This window comes from Ranitomeya imitator, chromosome 5 (assembly GCF_032444005.1).
Source record: "Ranitomeya imitator isolate aRanImi1 chromosome 5, aRanImi1.pri, whole genome shotgun sequence".
NCBI lineage: Eukaryota > Metazoa > Chordata > Amphibia > Anura > Dendrobatidae > Ranitomeya > Ranitomeya imitator.
This window is the reverse complement of record NC_091286.1, coordinates 370,203,584-370,223,780: the sequence shown is the minus strand read 5'-3', so window position 1 is coordinate 370,223,780 and position 20,197 is coordinate 370,203,584. Positions and strand designations below refer to the sequence as shown.

General features: G+C 44.3%; 1 protein-coding gene across 1 annotated transcript in view; it reads right to left on the bottom strand.

Annotated features, from left to right (window-relative positions):
• The window catches only part of LMBRD1 (LMBR1 domain containing 1), a 354,508-nt gene that overhangs the window by 307,602 nt on the left and 26,709 nt on the right, over positions 1 to 20,197 (bottom strand). Inside the window, exon 3 of the mRNA XM_069726658.1 lies at positions 12,591 to 12,654. Within this exon, the coding sequence (XP_069582759.1) occupies positions 12,591 to 12,654 (64 nt within the window). The remainder of the gene's footprint in view (positions 1 to 12,590; positions 12,655 to 20,197) is intronic.

Here is a 20,197-nt window from a genome sequence, read left to right as displayed (position 1 = left end):
CTGGACAGCCAGGCACTGGGGATGATCATTGTTGTGTTCTTTGGGGGTACTGTGGCTGGTATAAGCTTTCGGTGTATTTATCACCAGTACACCGATTTGCTCTATACACTTTTATGAGCATTTGTGGATGTTCTGCCCATTTGTTTATTTTTTCTGTATGTTCACATTAACATGCATTTGTTCCCCTTATTTAATCCCTTTAGGTACAGTCTTGCCACGATTATGAGCTGTGCGATACACTTCTTTCTATTTGGCCAGCTCCATCTATCCCCCCTTTCCACAACTTCCCTCCCCTTCTTTCCCCCTCCTCTTCCTTCCTCTTGTACTCATCTCCTGACTATCATGTTAGCGCGCCGTAGCTCTGTTTCTGGCACTTGCGCAATGCGACTCAATTGTGAGTCGTCTTTGCGCAGCCGCCGTATATCTCCATGGAGCCCACCTACACTTCCGGCTTAGCGCTTACCTTACACAGCCGGTGCGCTTCCTTTGCACTCCCGCCATCGGCGCCCAGGCGTTTCCAGCTGCCTACACACCTGCCAATCATGGTTAGTATATATATGTAGACTCGTCACCACTGCACACACTTCCCCTGACGAAGCCGCAGCGGCGGCGATACGCGTGGGGCTTTCTCTGCTCACCCCATCGTGTGTCCTGATGCCGGATTCTTAGGCAAGGACCTGGGTTGGTATCCTATGGCCGGACTGGGTATGGGCTTCAGCTCCCCCAACTTTGTTGATACAGCTGGTTATTTATATAGCTGTTCTTGTATTGGATGTCAGTAGGTATTCTATTTCACCCTATCTTTTGACCAGGGCTCCTATTCAGGAGACTCTGGCCTTATGTGATATTGTCACTGTATATTATTTCTTTGGCAGTGTCTAGCTTTGTTATTCTACACCTACTGTTTAACCATTCTCATGTATCCACATATTCTATGGCCACAGGTATCCTATACCTTAGTTATTACTGTATAGGGGTGTTACTGTATGGTTCTGTATTTTAGATGTTTTTATCATGTTTGTTGTTGTGGTGTTTGAATAAACATTATTTTGTTATTTTTCTATATTTTGTTGTGCGGGCCTTTTTATAGTCCATTCTTTTTTCTTGTTTACTTTGTTATCAAAGCAAAAGGTGGCTACTTCGTAGAACCTAGAATATAAGACATAATTTCAGTTGTTTCATACTTTTTTGTTAAGTATGTAATTCCACATGTGTTAATTCATATTTTTGATGCCTTCAGTGTGAATTTACAATTTTCATAGTCATGAAAACACAGAAAAATCTCTAAATGAGATGTGTCCAAACTTTTGGTCTGTACTGCATGTAATGTGTATATATACAGTTAGGTCCATATATATTTGGACAGAGACAACATTTTTCTAATTTTGGTTATAGACATTACCACAATGAATTTTAAACAAAACAACTCAGATGCAGTTGAAGTTCAGACGTTCAGCTTTCATTTGAGGGTATCCACATTAAAATTGGATGGAGGGTTTAGGAGTATCAGCTCCTTAACATGTGCCACCCTGTTTTTAAAGGGACCAAAAGTAATTGGACAATTGACTCCAAGGCTATTTCATGGACACGTGTGGGCAATCCCTTCGTTATTTCATTCTCAATTAAGCAGATAAAAGGTTTGGAGTTGATTTGAGGTGTGGTGCTTGCATTTGGAAGGTTTTGCTGTGAAGTATACATGCGGTCAAAGGAGCTCTCCATGCAGGTGAAACAAGCCATCCTTAAGCTGCGAAAGCAGAAAACACCCATCCGAGAAATTGCTACAATATTAGGAGTGGCAAAATCTACAGTTTGATACATCCTGAGAAAGAAAGAAAGCACTGGGGAACTCATCAATGCAAAAAGACCTGGACGCCCACGGAAGGCAACAGTGGTGGATGATCACAGAATAATCTCCATGGTGAAGAGAAATCCCTTCACAACAGCCAACCAAGTGACCAACACTCTCCAGGAGGTCGGCGTATCAATATCCAAATCTACCATAAAGGGAAGACTGCCTGAAAGTAAATACAGAGGGTTCACTGAACGGTGTAGCCACTCATAAGCATCAAGAATAAAAAGGCTAGACTGAACTTTGCTAAAAAAACATCTAAAAAAGCCAGCACAGTTCTGGAAGAACATTCTTTGGACAGATGAAACCAAGATCAACCTCTACCAGAATGATGGAAAGAGAAAAGTATGGAGAAGGCGTGGTACAGCTCATGATCCAAAGCATACCACATCATCTGTAAAACATAGCGGAGGCAGTGTGATGGCTTGGGCATGCATGGCTGCCGGTGGCACTGGGTCATTAGTGTTTATTGATGGCGTGACACAGGACAGAAGCAACCGAATGAATTCTGAGGTATTCAGAGACATACTGTGTGCTCAGATCCAGCCAAATGCAGCCAAACTGATTGGTCGTCGTTTCATACTACAGATGGACAATGACCCAAAACATAAAGCCAAAGCAACCCAGGAGTTTATTAAAGCAAAGAAGTGCAATATTCTTGATTGGCCAAGTCAGTCACCTGATCTCCACCCAATTGAGCATGCATTTCACTTGTTAAAGACTAAACTTCAGACAGAAAGGCCCAGAAACAAACAGCAACTGAAAACCACCGCAGTGAAGGCCTGGCAGAGCGTCAAAACACCAAGGTTACTTACTGGTAGCCGGTTTTTCCGGAGCCCATGACAGCACACCTGAGAGAGAGGGATCCGCCCAGTCGGGACAGGAAACCTACCGAAACAAAAGGGTGGTACCTCTCCCTCGCTTCAGTTGGTTTTCAGAGCATGAGAGGCCTCCTTGGTTAGTACACATGGTAATCCATCACCACATTATAATAATAACAAAAAACACCCAACTAAAAGTGCGCACCAAAGGGTGACAAAAGAAGGAAGGGAATATACAGGTGCTGTCATGGGCTCCGGAAAAACCGGCTACCAGTAAGTAACCTTGGTGTTTTCCCGTCTCCCATGACAGCACACCTGAGAGATTTTTGGAGAAAGGAACACCTTAGGGAGGGACCACCGCTTGCAGCACCCTTCCACCAAAGGTAAGGTCAGTTGAGGAGGATAGATCTAGCCGGTAGTGTCTAAAGAAGGTAGACGGTGAGGACCAGGTAGCGGCCTTACAGATTTGATCAATCGATACCTCTGCTTTTTCTGCCCAGGAAGTAGCCACGGCTCTGGTGGAGTGAGCCTTGATGCCTTCAGGGATCGGGGCACCACGAGAAACATAAGATAAGGAAATGGCCTCCCTAATCCACCTGGCAATAGTACCCTTGGATACCCCATATCCCTTCCTGCTACCCTGGAAAGCTATAAATAGTGATTGATCCTTCCTCCACTGACTAGTCAGAGATATATACTGTAAAATAGCTCTTCTTACGTCAAGCGTATGAAATTTCTATTCCCCTGGGTTCTTAGGATTATTACAGAAAGAGGGCAACACAATTTCTTGACTCCTATGGAATTTAAGTACTACTTTCGGCAGATATGCCGGATCCGGTCTGAGCACTACTCTGTCATCAAATATCTGCGTGTAAGGAGGGGAGATAGACAGGGCTTGCAAGTCACTCACCCTACGGGCTGATGTCAATGCTACCAGAAGTACAGTCTTAAGAGTAAGTATTTTTATTGATGACTCCTGCAAGGGTTCAAATGGATCACCAGTCAGAGCCTCTAACACCAGATTCAAATCCCATGGAGGAACCCTCTGAATTACCACTGGTCTAGACCTACTACATGATTTTATAAAGCGGGACACCCATCTATTGGAGGCCAGATTACAATTATACAAGGCTCCTAATGCCGACACTTGCACCTTGAGCGTATTAGTTGCTAACCCTAGTTGCAACCCCGCCTGTAGGAATTCTAAAATAGTACCCACAGGAGCCCTGTCCCCCACAGGTTGCCCCGAAAATTCCAGAAACCTTTTCCATGTTCTGCCATATATCCTTGATGTTACTGGCTTTCTACTTTTTAACAAGGTGGAAACTAACCCTGGTGAAAACCCCTGCCTACTCAGTAATGCCCTCTCAAATTCCAGGCTGCAAGATGGAAGCCCTTCACTTGAGAATGGCATATTGGACCCTGAGTAAGCAGGTCCGGAATTTCTGGCAGGATCCATGGATCGGTCACTGACATTTGTCTCAGGAGGGAGAACCAAGGTCTTTTTGGCCAGAATGGAGCAATCAAAATTACTCTCGCCTGCTCCATTCTGATTTTTCTTACTACCGTCGGAATCATCGCTATTGGTGGAAACACATATGCGAGGCTGAAATTCCATTGTATTTGGAGAGCATCTACCGCGAAAGGTTTTTCTCTTGGATCTAGTGAACAGAAGCTCTCTACCTTCCTGTTGCTTAGGGTGGCAAATAAATCTATCACAGGTAAGCCCCAAGCCTGCACTATCTGTTGAAACACCCGGGGATTCAAAGACCACTCTCCTTGCCTCAGTGTTTTGCGACTTAGGTAGTCTGCCTTTATATTCTCGACCCCTTTTATATGGAGAGCCGAGAGGGATAGTAGGTGGCGCTCCGCTAGTTGTAGGAGGACAGATGCTGACTTCAACAGGGAAGGGGATCTCGTCCCCCCTTGGTGGTTGATATATGCCACTACTGCGTGATTGTCCGACATGACCCTGGTATGATGACCCTGGAGGATGGGAAGGAAATGTTTTACAGCTTTTTCTACAGCCCACAACTCTCTTAGGTTTGACGCTTGTTGTGATTCTAAATGGGACCAAGATCCCTGAACTGAGAGTGTCCCCAAATGAGCTCCCCATCCTGAACCGCTTGCATCTGTGGTGATGACCTGGTCTATTGGAGTTATCCACTGGACCCCTGATGTCAAATGGTCTCTTATGGTCCACCATTTTAGGGAATCTGTTACCTCTAATGAAAGGCGTAGCTTTCCCTCTAAATGCCCTTTTAACCACCTCTGCGCTGACAGGACCTCCCATTGTAATTGTCTTAGATGGAACTGTGCCCATCTTACTGCGGGTATACAGGACGTCAGAGATCCCAACAGGGACATTGCCCTTCTCAATGTCATTGCGGGGTGATGAATTGCTGACTCTACAAGATTTTGAATTTTGATCAGCTTGTTTTCTGGCAAAAGACAAAGCTGACGCCTGGAATCCAGGACTAAACCCAGAAAAGATTGCACTAGCTCCGGCGTCAACCTTGACTTGGCAAGATTTATTTTCCACCCCAACCGCTGTAGCGTTGATATGACTTGTTCTATTTGTGTTTGGCAATGTGTTGATGAGTTCCCTATTATGAGGAAGTCGTCCAGATACGGAACTATAACTACATTCTGAGAGCGGAGGAAGGACATGACCTCTGACATTAATTTTGTAAAAATTCTCGGTGCTATTGATAGGCCGAATGGCAGGGCAGCATACTGATAGTGCCTGAGACAGCCTTGCACATAAACCGCCACCCTTAGGTATTTTTCGTGGTCTTGATGAATTGGGACGTGGTAATAGGCGTCCTTCAGGTCTATGGCTGCCATGAAGCAACCTGGGAATAAGAGTTTTATGGCCGTATTTACTGACTCCATTTTGAAGGAGCAGTTTACTATTGACCGATTTAGATTTTTTAAATTGATAATAGTTCTCAGGGACCCGTCTGGTTTTCGTATGAGAAAAAGAGGAGAGTAAAAACCTTTTCCCTGCTCTTCCCCCGGGACCTCCACAAGAACCCGTTTTGATACGAGCTCCAGTACCTCTGCCTCCAAGGCTAGCTGCTCCTCTGGAGTCTTTCTTTGGGGCGTTAAAACAAAAGTTTGTCGCGGTGGAAAAACAAAATCTATTCTTAGGCCGTGTTCGATGACCTTTAGAGTCCAATGACTGGGGGAGATGTCTACCCAGGCTGGGAGAAAAGATGAAAGCCTTCCCCCCACTGGCCTGGCGTCATTGGGAGGGCTTTTTCGCCGATGTTGAGGGACCTTTAAACATGTATCCAGATCCCCTTCTGTCTCTGGAGTCCCAATTCCTTCTATCTCCCGGGGGGCGGCCTCTACTAAATTTGCCCCTCCGAAAATAAGGCCTTCTAAAGTCCACAGGAAAACGAGGGAATCCCTTTTTCCTATCTCCTGCTTTCTCTAAAATGTCTTCCAATTTTTGACCGAAGAGGAAATGGCCGTCACATGGTATAGAACAAAGTCTATTTTTTGAAGGTAGATCCCCCGGGCATCCCTTCAACCAGAGAGCACGTTTAGCTGCATTGGATAAACTTGCAGCCCTAGCTGCCAGTCTTACAGAGTCTGCAGAGGAATCCGCTCTCTGACGTCACGCAGGCACGCCCATACCCAGCGTGCTCTGCACTGAACGCCAGCCGCGCACCCGGAAGTCGCTCCAGCAGAGGGGGAGAGAGCGGCGTGGCAGCCGCAGAATGGCTCCAGAGATCCGGACTGCGCTGGACCGACGCCCGCACGTGCGCAAGAGCCCGAAGGATCTGCGGACGGCGCTACCAGCGTCCCGAAGGTCGACATACAGGCGTCCTGCCTGCTCTTCAAGTGCCGGGACGGGAGTGGGTAAGAGGATCTTCTATCAACGAAAAAATAAAAACAAAAAAGTACCGCCGTGGTTCAGTACAAGGGTTCCCGTCAGGACAGGAAACCCAACTGAAGCGAGGGAGAGGTAACCCCCTTTTGTTTCGGTAGGTTTCCTGTCCCGACTGGGCGGATCCCTCTCTCTCAGGTGTGCTGTCATGGGAGACGGGAAAAATGAGGAAACACAGCGTCTGGTGATGTCCTTGTGTTCAAGATTTCAGGCAGTCATTGCCAACAAAGGGTTTTCAACCAAGTACTAGAAATGAACATTTTATTTAAAATTATTGAATCTGTCCAATTACTTTTGGTCCCTTTAAAAACAGGGTGGCACATGTTAAGGAGCTGAAACTCCTAAATCCTTCATTCAATTTTAATGTGGATACCCTCAAATGAAAGCTGAAAGTCTGAACTTCAACTGCATCTGAATTGTTTTGTTTAAAATTCATTGTGGTGATGTCTATAACCAAAATTAGAAAAATGTTGTCTCTGTCCAAATATATATGGACCTAACTGTATGTGTGTGTGTGTGTGTGTGTGTGTGTGTGTGTGTGTGTGTGTGTGTGTGTGTGTGTGTGTAAATATATATATACTCATGTAATGTAAGAACTAAGTGAAATCTATGGCATTGTACTATACCTATATTTCTCTGCCGTATCTGTGCATCATGCATCATGGTATGTGTTAAAGGGGCCCAATGAGATTCTTTTACCCAGCGTCCACAGGAACCGGCCCTGCTCGGACCCACGACACACGGATGTGTGCATGCCGCCTATAACAGACCTTTCTACTTCCCTCTAGATAAATGCAGAAAGAAGGGGCATTTGCTTGTGCAGCAGATGATAATTTTTCAAATTGACAAAGTTCAATATTAAACAATGACCTGATTGAATTTACATAGTCCAACTAGTCACAATGTGCCAGAAATGAGTAGCAAGTGGTTATAATTGGCCACTGGTTATATAAACATATAAAGTATATATTTAAATGTATCACTATCTAAAATACTCTCAAAACTTTAAAAAAAAGCAAAAATCCAAGGGTGTCAAAAATGTCATAATAAGGTACAACACCACAACAGAATCCTGGAACAGGATTTCATTACTCTTTGTCCAGAGAATCAATTGTGCACAAAGGGCATAATAGTAGGCTTTACTTTCTAATAATCCTGGCATACACAGTGACACTAGGTGAAAAAAGGTTAAAATAAAGCTCATACGTTGTATAGGATAAGCAACACATTTCTAGCAAAGGACAATGCTTCATAACAAATACAGCAAGGTTTATTGTGAGCAGTTCTCCAGATCAGCAGCTTAGAAGAATGCACCATAAAAGGAAAGCTTCTTCTACATATTACAGGTTTAGCAACTTCTGTAACATGGCAAAAACACATGTTATCTCAATAATTTACTAATATGATACATTTAGCTATTTAGGTTTAAATGCATTTTTGGCACAGTCGAGTGGCAGCGGTTATTGGCTGCAGAAGGCACAACTTATACTCGGGTGAGAGGAGCAAAAACAGTCATGGTATCACAGTATTATCTGAGATGTCACAATGGTATCAATTGGACAAAACAACTTAGGAACCACATGAAAGTAACCATGGCCCCTCAGATATGCTCCATCGGTCTTGTGGAGCCTTTCCTGAAAATAGAGCTAAAACGCTCTGTGAACCGTACATACAGTGGGCTGATGGTTATTCCTTATATAGAATCTCCTGCATGGGCAGAAAATAACGTATATTTAACTCTAAATTTTCTGGTAAAGGTTCCACAAGACTGATAGAACATATCTGAGGGGCCCATCAGGCAAACCCCGAGGCTCTGAGAGGGTATCTTTGCCAGCTTAAGGTGGCAGCCTAAACAAATTGTTATTAAGGAGAGAAGCCAAGTGAATAATGCGTTCTAATGCCCAGGGTCCTGTAGGTTTTGACATGGCAGTTTTTTATCATTGTCATTTATTGTTGGCATTTTCCTTTTTATATTGCTCTGTTACTTTTCTGTAGACACATCATGGGTTAATTTGAAGGGGGGTGTTGCTGGTATATAAGTTTCCCCCTCTCATTCCAAGACCCGTAGTGTGTACATGGAATGGCCGTTGTCCACATGGTCACCCGTGCTCCCCCGCCTCCATATCTTTTTTTATGTACTGTATTTTCTGGCGTATAAGACTACTTTTTAACCCTTGAAAATCTTCTCAAAAGTCGGGTATCGTCTTATACGCCAAGTGCGGAGTAATCTGCGGTCGCCGCATATTGTGGGGGGAGCGACCCCAATGACGAGGTGAGGGGGCACCTCACCGGGAAGGTGTTAGTGAAGCAGAGGCAGAGAAGGAAATAATAGGATACAAGGGTGAGCCAGATTAGTGAAAGAGGAGTGTTTTTCTAGGCACAGCACCGCGCTCTCTCTCTCTTATTTGCATAACCCTGGCATCCCAGACGCTGACAGTTTGCTTCACTTACACCTTCCTGGTGAGGCGCTCCCTCACCTCGTCATCGGGACCACTCCCCCCCACTATATACTTCGACCGCAGATTGCTCCGCACCCACCCTATAAGACGACACCCGGCATATAAGACAACCCCCGACTTTTGAGAAGACTTTATATTTTAACTGGAAAAGTTGGGGGTCGTCTTATATGCCCAGTTGTCTTATACGCCGGAAAATACGGTAACTAATAAAGACATTTTTTTCACTGCTCAAAGCCCACGGAGTGCCACCCTTCATCTTCTGAAGGAGCTTATCTTCCAGGGGTGTCCACAGCACAGGTCAGTCTTCGGTGTGAGGAACAATCTGCATCCGACGCTCGCTTGGAGATACGCAAGTTTGGTTAGTGCCGGTTTTCCTTCTCCTTTCAGAGCATAGTGGGGGTCGTGGGAACTGGACCCGTCACACCGATTTGCAGGACATTAAGGCCTATGTAAGTGTAATGATATTTAAAGGGAAGCTACACTTTTTCTAACATATAATACCAAAAATCTGAGCAATGGACAAACAAGGGACCCAGTCAAGGAGATAGGTAATTCTAAAGATTAAATTTTATTATAAAGAAAATATGGTACACAATAATCCACAAGAAAGATAAAAAAAAAGTAAAAGATACAAAAAACGCACGTATGCTGGACCAAAAAAATGCGTGTCAATCAAATAAATATATATAGATAGCAAAATATAATACTAAACCCCTCAAGGTAACAAAAGAAATATTATAGTAAAAAATATATATATAATAATATACTGTGTTAAAAGCGGAAGGTGGGGGGAGAGAAAAATAAAACTATAAATACAAGGGAAATAAATTCCATATATAAGATAATGAGGACTAAAAAAATCCTTAGCCTCATGAAAGTGCACAGTGCCAATTGATCAATGAATAGTGCAATAACAGAGGGGGTCCACTGGCCCAAAACTAGATCATTATACTAATAACACACAAAGTGACCAAGTGCATGTGATCAAAGGAAGCAAAAATAGCTCAACACAGTACATCAATATATACCTTAAGGGGTTAATCCGGTCCAGTAGTACGTGCCTCCCGACGCGCGTTTCGGAACAAGTCCTTTGTCAGGGGGTACGTACACTGTCCTAAATGGCCATATATATACTAAGGTTAATTAGCGCCAATGTACGGCGTCCGGGTATCTGCGGCGCATGCGCCGCCAGGAGGTCCCGGAGGTCCGTGACGTCCACGCCATGTGACCGGACGCACGGCATGATGGTACGGCGTTGCCTAGGTCACAGACGCGGTGAGTGAGGACTGCGAGACACAAGTGGCGCATGCGCACAACCAAGGACCCGACATACAGCGGAAAGCAGCAAGTACATATGCAGAGGGACATCGGATAATCTCAAACAAGAACCTGATCAAAGGGTATGGGAAGCAAATAATCGTACAGGAGCAACTGAAATACACGTACAATCTGAGCCATACATGGTAGAAGAGAATATATATACATATGTATATATGCACTGAAGGTTGAAGACAAAAATAAAGATATAAAATATATGTTCATATATATGTAAAAAATAAATAATAAATAATGAATAATAACTTAATAATATCAAAGTAGTATAGAATAAATAATAATTACACAAATATATATATATATATATATATATATATATATATATATATATATATATATATATATATATATATATATATATATATATATATATATATATATTTTATATAAACATAATTAACGGCATATTTTATATCTCTCTACACATGTAATGTAATTATATAGATTAGTAATAAATGAATATGAATAAAGTAGCAGACTTAGTAAAAAATATTAATGCAAAAGTGAATATCAGTACAAAAATAAGAAATAAATAATAATAAATATAGAAGAAATAAATATAGAAAAAAAAGAGGCAAAATAAAGAAAAAATAAAGAAAATAATTTGGTTAACACCAAATAATTATAATGAAACTAAATATAAAATTAAATAAAAATGAGAATATAAATGAATAAGAAAATAAGACCAGAAAATAAAAAAATTAAATAAATAAATAAGAAATAATAAGAAATAAAAAACAAAAAATAAAAAATAATAAATAATAAAAGATAAAAAGTACATAATAAAGACTCAGAAGTAAAAATAAATAATGAAAAATAGCAAAAATAGAAAATAAAAAAGAAATAAATAATAATGATGAGAGATAATAAGAAAGTAAATACTGAATAATAGTAAATAATAAATGAAATAAAAAATGTGAATTCCTTCCGGGACCTCCTGGCAGCGCATGCGCCGCAGATACCCGGACGCCGTACATTGGCGCTAATTAACCTTAGTATATATATGGCCATTTAGGACAGTGTACGTTCCCCTGACGAAGGACTTGTTCCGAAACACGCATCGGGGCGCACGTACTACTGGACCAGATTAACCCCTTAAGGTATATATTGATGTACTGTGTTGAGCGATTTTTGCTTCCTTTGATCACATGCACTTGGTCACTTTGTGTGTTATTAGTATAATGATCTAGTTTTGGGCCAGTGGACCCCCTCTGTTATTGCACTATTCATTGATCAATTGGCACTGTGCACTTTCATGAGGCTAAGGATTTTTTTAGTCCTCATTATCTTATATTTGGAATTTATTTCCCTCGTATTTATAGTTTTATTTTTTTCTCCCCTCCACCTTCCGCTTTTAACACAGTATATTATTATATATATATTTTTTACTATAATATTTCTTTTGTTACCTTGAGGGGTTTAGTATTATATTTTGCTATCTATATATATTTATTTGATTGACACGCATTTTTTGGTCCAGCATACGTGCGTTTTTTGTATCTTTTACGTATTTTTTATCTTTCTTGTGGATTATTGTGTACCATATTTTCTTTATAATAAAATTTAATCTTTAGAATTACCTATCTCCTTGACTGGGTCCCTTGTTTGTCCATTGCTCAGATTTTTGGTATTATATATACACATGTTGAGTGGGTTCCACTTTTCCTCCTCTCACTGGCACAGTAAGGGATATAATTACATATAAAAGATGCATATATAAATGTATATATAATATAAGTGATTTATACTTGTGCCCTTTTGAGTGTTGTTTCTACTTTTTCTAACATAATGGCTGAAGCACTCGATACAGAAGTCATCAAGTGTTAAAATCTGGTGACCAATGTCCCGTCAAGCAGATTTTAGGGCAGTTTGACATGTTAGGGTCAACGGAACGAGTGGTCTCATCCAAGGTCTATTAAATGCCATCTTCTACATATAAAAGGGTTGCTGTACAATCACTTGTTCTTATTAAAAGTAAATTTAAGTTTCTGGTCAAAAGATTAGTAGCTTGCATAAATACATAGATACCAACAGTACGAATCCTTACCTGCAACCGCTAAGGGGTTAAACTGTAGCAATCGAACTAGCTCTGATCACTGCAGTTACAGGCATGTGAACACAGATATTACTGTACAGAGGCTATGGCAATTGGATGCAAAAATGACCGAACAGTATTTTTTTTACAGAATGCTCTTCCATGTGAACTCACATTTGCACCTAATACTTACTGTAATATCCAATTAAAACGGTGTTCTCAATCTGAGCCCGCGTGGCATTATTCTCCGCCCAGCCCTAAATAGAGGGAATAAAGGGGATTAGTAGACTGCTGCTTGCCTTGCTATTTGCAACTCCACTCACATATAAACTGCACAACTTCATATTTTGTGATTATTAAATTATGAAATCAAACTACATAAATTATCCAAGATTGATTTTAGAGATTCTATGAAAACCCACTCTGACCCCTGCAACATTAACTCGACAGCTGCGCAGTAAAGGTGAGAACCTCATTAGAATATTGCACAAATAATGGATGAAACACTTTAAGAAGCAAAAATAAATAAAATTATGCGACCACTTTACTGCGGGAGTTCAAAAATGGCCAACTGCCTACAATCCTTAAAGGGAACCTCAACAGCTGATATACAAATATACTGCCTGATCCACGGACAGCATTTATGTCTGCGGCGTTTCAGAGAAAAACAAACATACTTTTAACAGCTGCCGGAGACAAAGCCGCACTGGAGCCCAGGGCTGTGACATTTGAGTCTGTGTCATGGAAATGGAGGGGTCGGAGATTTGGCTTACCGACTCCTCAGCCCTGTTTCAGAGCCTGGCTGAGATCATACAAGCCTTGGATCGGGCAGCATGTATCAGCTCTCAGGTTCTCTTTACTGTATAACTAAAACCACATTATTTCTGAGATCAATAACTCAAGAAAATGCAATCCAAGCTATGTAAATTATTTTGTGAGGTAGCTTGAGAGGCTAAAAGATCTCCCACTGTGTAGAATACTGGTACCAGAAAAGCCAGTAGCGATGTCAGTGTGTCGGATAAGTGTTCTTCCAGTATGGCAGTATCAGAAAGCTTCTCCTATACTTCGCAATGTTAAACACAGACCGCACACGGATGCCATCCGTGTGCTGTACGCATTTTACACTGACCCAGAAATTTGTATTGGCCCTTGTGATCTGTGTTGCCGGTGAAAAAAAAACGGAAATGTCTCTGTGTGGTTTACATGGACGCACAGTCAGTGTAAAGACTTAGACATGTACACAGCAGCATAGGTTATAACAGGTATGAGTGGCATCCATGAGAAAAGAGAAAAAAAAAAAAAACATGTACATGTGAAAGGGCATGCAGACAAGGAGGGGAATAAGGAGTCATGCACACAAGGAGGGGAATAAGGAATCATGCACACAAGGACGGGAATAAGGAGCCATGCACACAAGGAGGGGAATAAGGAGCCATGCAGGCAAGGAGGGGATTAAGGAGCCATGCACACAAGGATGGGAATAAGGAGCCACGCATGCAAGGAGGGGAATAAGGAGCCATGCAGATCAGGACGGGGATAAGGAGCCATGCAGACAAGGACGGGAATAAGGAGCCATGCAGACAAGGATGGGAATAAGGAGCCATGCACACAAGGAGGGGATTAAGGAGCCACGCAGACAAGGAGGGGAATAAGGAGCCATGCAGACAAGGAGGGGAATAAGGAGCCATGCAGACAAGAAGGGGAATAAGGAGCCATGCAGACAAGAAGGGGAATAAGGAGCCATGCAGACAAGAAGGGGAATAAGGAGCCATGCAGATCAGGACGGGGATAAGGAGCCATGCAGACAAGGACGGGAATAAGGAGGCATGCAGACAAGGACTGGAATAAGGAGCCATGCAGACAAGGATGGGAATAAGGAGCCATGCAGATCAGGACGGGGATTAAGGAGCCATGCAGATCAGGACGGGGATAAGGATCCATGCAGACAAGGACGGGAATAAGGAGCCATGCAGACAAGGATGGGAATAAGTAGCCATGCACACAAGGAGGGGAATAAGGAGTCATGCACACAAGGAGGGGAATAAGGAATCATGCACACAAGGACGGGAATAAGGAGCCATGCACACAAGGAGGGGAATAAGGAGCCATGCAGGCAAGGAGGGGATTAAGGAGCCATGCACACAAGGATGGGAATAAGGAGCCACGCATGCAAGGAGGGGAATAAGGAGCCATGCAGATCAGGACGGGGATAAGGAGCCATGCAGACAAGGACGGGAATAAGGAGCCATGCAGACAAGGATGGGAATAAGGAGCCACGCACACAAGGAGGGGATTAAGGAGCCACGCAGACAAGGAGGGGAATAAGGAGCCATGCAGACAAGGAGGGGAATAAGGAGCCATGCAGACAAGAAGGGGAATAAGGAGCCATGCAGACAAGAAGGGGAATAAGGAGCCATGCAGACAAGAAGGGGAATAAGGAGCCATGCAAACAAGGAGGGGAATAAGGAGCCATGCAGACAAGGAGGGGAATAAGGAGCCATGCAGATCAGGACGGGGATAAGGAGCCATGCAGACAAGGACGGGAATAAGGAGCCATGCAGACAAGGATGGGAATAAGGAGCCATGCAGACAAGGAGGGGATTAAGGAGCCATGCACACAAGGATGGGAATTAAGGAGCCATGCACACGAGGGGAATAAGGAGCCATGCACACAAGGAGGGGAATAAGGAGCCATGCAGACAAGGAGGGGAATAAGGAGCCATGCAGATCAGGACGGGGATAAGGAGCCATGCAGACAAGGACGGGAATAAGGAGCCATGCAGACAAGGATGGGAATAAGGAGCCATGCAGACAAGGAGGGGATTAAGGAGCCATGCACACAAGGATGGGAATTAAGGAGCCATGCACACGAGGGGAATAAGGAGCCATGCACACAAGGAGGGGAATAAGGAGCCATGCAGACAAGGAGGGGAATAAGGAGCCATGCAGATCAGGACGGGGATAAGGATCCATGCAGACAAGGACGGGAATAAGGAGCCATGCAGACAAGGATGGGAATAAGTAGCCATGCACACAAGGAGGGGAATAAGGAGCCATGCAGACAAGGAGGGGAATAAGGAGCCATGCAGACAAGGAGGGGAATAAGGAGCCATGCACACAAGGAGGGGAATAAGGAGCCATGCAGATCAGGACGGGGATAAGGAGCCATGCAGACAAGGATGGGAATAAGGAGCCATGCAGACAAGAATGGGAATAAGGAGCCATGCACACAAGGAGGGGAATAAGGAGCCATGCAGATCAGGACGGGGATAAGGAGCCATGCAGATCAGGACGGGGATAAGGAGCCATGCAGACAAGGACGGGAATAAGGAGGCATGCAGACAAGGACTGGAATAAGGAGCCATGCAGACAAGGATGGGAATAAGGAGCCATGCAGATCAGGACGGGGATTAAGGAGCCATGCAGATCAGGACGGGGATAAGGATCCATGCAGACAAGGACGGGAATAAGGAGCCATGCAGACAAGGATGGGAATAAGTAGCCATGCACACAAGGAGGGGAATAAGGAGTCATGCACACAAGGAGGGGAATAAGGAATCATGCACACAAGGACGGGAATAAGGAGCCATGCACACAAGGAGGGGAATAAGGAGCCATGCAGGCAAGGAGGGGATTAAGGAGCCATGCACACAAGGATGGGAATAAGGAGCCACGCATGCAAGGAGGGGAATAAGGAGCCATGCAGATCAGGACGGGGATAAGGAGCCATGCAGACAAGGACGGGAATAAGGAGCCATGCAGACAAGGATGGGAATAAGGAGCCACGCACACAAGGAGGGGATTAAGGAGCCACGCAGACAAGGAGGGGAATAAGGAGCCATGCAGACAAGGAGGGGAATAAGGAGCCATGCAGACAAGAAGGGGAATAAGGAGCCATGCAGACAAGAAGGGGAATAAGGAGCCATGCAGACAAGAAGGGGAATAAGGAGCCATGCAAACAAGGAGGGGAATAAGGAGCCATGCAGACAAGGAGGGGAATAAGGAGCCATGCAGATCAGGACGGGGATAAGGAGCCATGCAGACAAGGACGGGAATAAGGAGCCATGCAGACAAGGATGGGAATAAGGAGCCATGCAGACAAGGAGGGGATTAAGGAGCCATGCACACAAGGATGGGAATTAAGGAGCCATGCACACGAGGGGAATAAGGAGCCATGCACACAAGGAGGGGAATAAGGAGCCATGCAGACAAGGAGGGGAATAAGGAGCCATGCAGATCAGGACGGGGATAAGGAGCCATGCAGACAAGGACGGGAATAAGGAGCCATGCAGACAAGGATGGGAATAAGGAGCCATGCAGACAAGGAGGGGATTAAGGAGCCATGCACACAAGGATGGGAATTAAGGAGCCATGCACACAAGGAGGGGAATAAGGAGCCATGCAGACAAGGAGGGGAATAAGGAGCCATGCAGATCAGGACGGGGATAAGGATCCATGCAGACAAGGACGGGAATAAGGAGCCATGCAGACAAGGATGGGAATAAGTAGCCATGCACACAAGGAGGGGAATAAGGAGCCATGCAGACAAGGAGGGGAATAAGGAGCCATGCAGACAAGGAGGGGAATAAGGAGCCATGCACACAAGGAGGGGAATAAGGAGCCATGCAGATCAGGACGGGGATAAGGAGCCATGCAGACAAGGATGGGAATAAGGAGCCATGCAGACAAGAATGGGAATAAGGAGCCATGCACACAAGGAGGGGAATAAGGAGCCATGCAGATCAGGACGGGGATAAGGAGCCATGCAGATCAGGACGGGGATAAGGAGCCATGCAGACAAGGACGGGAATAAGGAGGCATGCAGACAAGGACTGGAATAAGGAGCCATGCAGACAAGGATGGGAATAAGGAGCCATGCAGATCAGGACGGGGATTAAGGAGCCATGCAGATCAGGACGGGGATAAGGATCCATGCAGACAAGGACGGGAATAAGGAGCCATGCAGACAAGGATGGGAATAAGTAGCCATGCACACAAGGAGGGGAATAAGGAGTCATGCACACAAGGAGGGGAATAAGGAATCATGCACACAAGGACGGGAATAAGGAGCCATGCACACAAGGAGGGGAATAAGGAGCCATGCAGGCAAGGAGGGGATTAAGGAGCCATGCACACAAGGATGGGAATAAGGAGCCACGCATGCAAGGAGGGGAATAAGGAGCCATGCAGATCAGGACGGGGATAAGGAGCCATGCAGACAAGGACGGGAATAAGGAGCCATGCAGACAAGGATGGGAATAAGGAGCCATGCACACAAGGAGGGGATTAAGGAGCCACGCAGACAAGGAGGGGAATAAGGAGCCATGCAGACAAGGAGGGGAATAAGGAGCCATGCAGACAAGAAGGGGAATAAGGAGCCATGCAGACAAGAAGGGGAATAAGGAGCCATGCAGACAAGAAGGGGAATAAGGAGCCATGCAAACAAGGAGGGGAATAAGGAGCCATGCAGACAAGGAGGGGAATAAGGAGCCATGCAGATCAGGACGGGGATAAGGAGCCATGCAGACAAGGACGGGAATAAGGAGCCATGCAGACAAGGATGGGAATAAGGAGCCATGCAGACAAGGAGGGGATTAAGGAGCCATGCACACAAGGATGGGAATTAAGGAGCCATGCACACGAGGGGAATAAGGAGCCATGCACACAAGGAGGGGAATAAGGAGCCATGCAGACAAGGAGGGGAATAAGGAGCCATGCAGATCAGGACGGGGATAAGGATCCATGCAGACAAGGACGGGAATAAGGAGCCATGCAGACAAGGATGGGAATAAGTAGCCATGCACACAAGGAGGGGAATAAGGAGCCATGCAGACAAGGAGGGGAATAAGGAGCCATGCAGACAAGGAGGGGAATAAGGAGCCATGCACACAAGGAGGGGAATAAGGAGCCATGCAGATCAGGACGGGGATAAGGAGCCATGCAGACAAGGATGGGAATAAGGAGCCATGCAGACAAGAATGGGAATAAGGAGCCATGCACACAAGGAGGGGAATAAGGAGCCATGCAGATCAGGACGGGGATAAGGAGCCATGCAGATCAGGACGGGGATAAGGAGCCATGCAGACAAGGACGGGAATAAGGAGGCATGCAGACAAGGACTGGAATAAGGAGCCATGCAGACAAGGATGGGAATAAGGAGCCATGCAGATCAGGACGGGGATTAAGGAGCCATGCAGACAAGGAGGGGATTAAGGAGCCATGCAGACAAGGATGGTAATGAGGAGCCACGCAGACAAGGATGGGAATGAGGAGCCACGCAGACAAGGACCGGGAATAAGTAGCCATGCAGACAAGGATGGGAATAAGGAGCCATGCAGACAAGGATGGGAATAAGGAGCCATGCAGACAAGGAGGGGAATAAAGAGCCATGCAGATCAGGACGGGGATTAAGGAGCCATGCAGACAAGGAGGGGATTAAGGAGCCACGCAGACAAGGATGGTAATGAGGAGCCACGCAGACAAGGATGGGAATGAGGAGCCACGCAGACAAGGACCGGGAATAAGGAGCCATGCAGACAAGGATGGGAATAAGGAGCCATGCAGACAAGGATGGGAATAAGGAGCCATGCAGACAAGGATGGGAATAAGGAGCCATGCAGACAAGGAGGGGAATAAGGAGCCATGCAGACAAGGAAGGGAATAAAGAGCCATGCAGACAAGGATGGGAATAAGGAGCCATGCAGACAAGGATGGGAATAAGGAGCCATGCAGACAAGGACCGGGAATAAGGAGCCATGCAGACAAGGATGGGAATAAGGAGCCATGCAGACAAGGAGGGGAATAAGGAGCCACGCAGACAAGGATGGGATGAGTGGACAATGCATACCTGGCTTATATTTGAGTCAATACGTTTTCCCAGTTTTTATGTTGCAAAATTAGGTGCCTTAGCTTATACACGAGTATATACGGTATATTTTTCAATGTATAGCAAAACAATGAAACCTATAAAAAGAATATCATCACTACTGATAAATAGAAATTTTATGGATATTATATATATATATATATATATATATATATATATATATATATATATATATATATATATATATATATATATATATATATATATATATATATATCCTAATAAGAATAACATCCGATATGGGGCCACATCTATAGGTAGGGCAATGCTACAAAACATTGTGATTAACACAGTAAAACAATTGCACAGCATATAATGGAGTATAACAAAGGGATTTACTTAGTGTGAACACTGTTCGCACTAATATCTTGGTTATACTCCATTATATGCTGTGCAATCATTTTTTACTATGTTAAATACAATGTTATGTAGCATTGCCCTACCTATAGATGTGGCCTCTTTTCGGATGTCATTCTCATTACAATTTTCTGTGTAGCTCCTCATATTTTTTATAACAGGATACAATTTGTATTTAGCAGTAGTGGTTATATTATTTTTATGGGTTTCATCGCGTTCACAAGTTGCAGGGTTTTTGCTGCAATGTGCGAACACAGTCTTAAAGGAGTTTGATTGTTGACCATAGTCTGTTTTATGCAGATGGGGAACACTTATTGTATTCCCTATTAAGTGGCACAAAACATTACCAGGAGAGACAGGCCAAACCAGGCCAAGGAAAGCTATTTAGCTTCATTAAGTACAGACCGGTATGACCCTTAAGCTATTCCAAAAGAAAAGTCGTTCTAAAAGTAGAGGCAAATACCGAGCAACTAAAGCCTATAAGTTCAGATTAACCCTGCTGTGGAACCATGGGGTCATGTAGACCCCAGCGCTGAATAAATTGAAACATTTCTAAA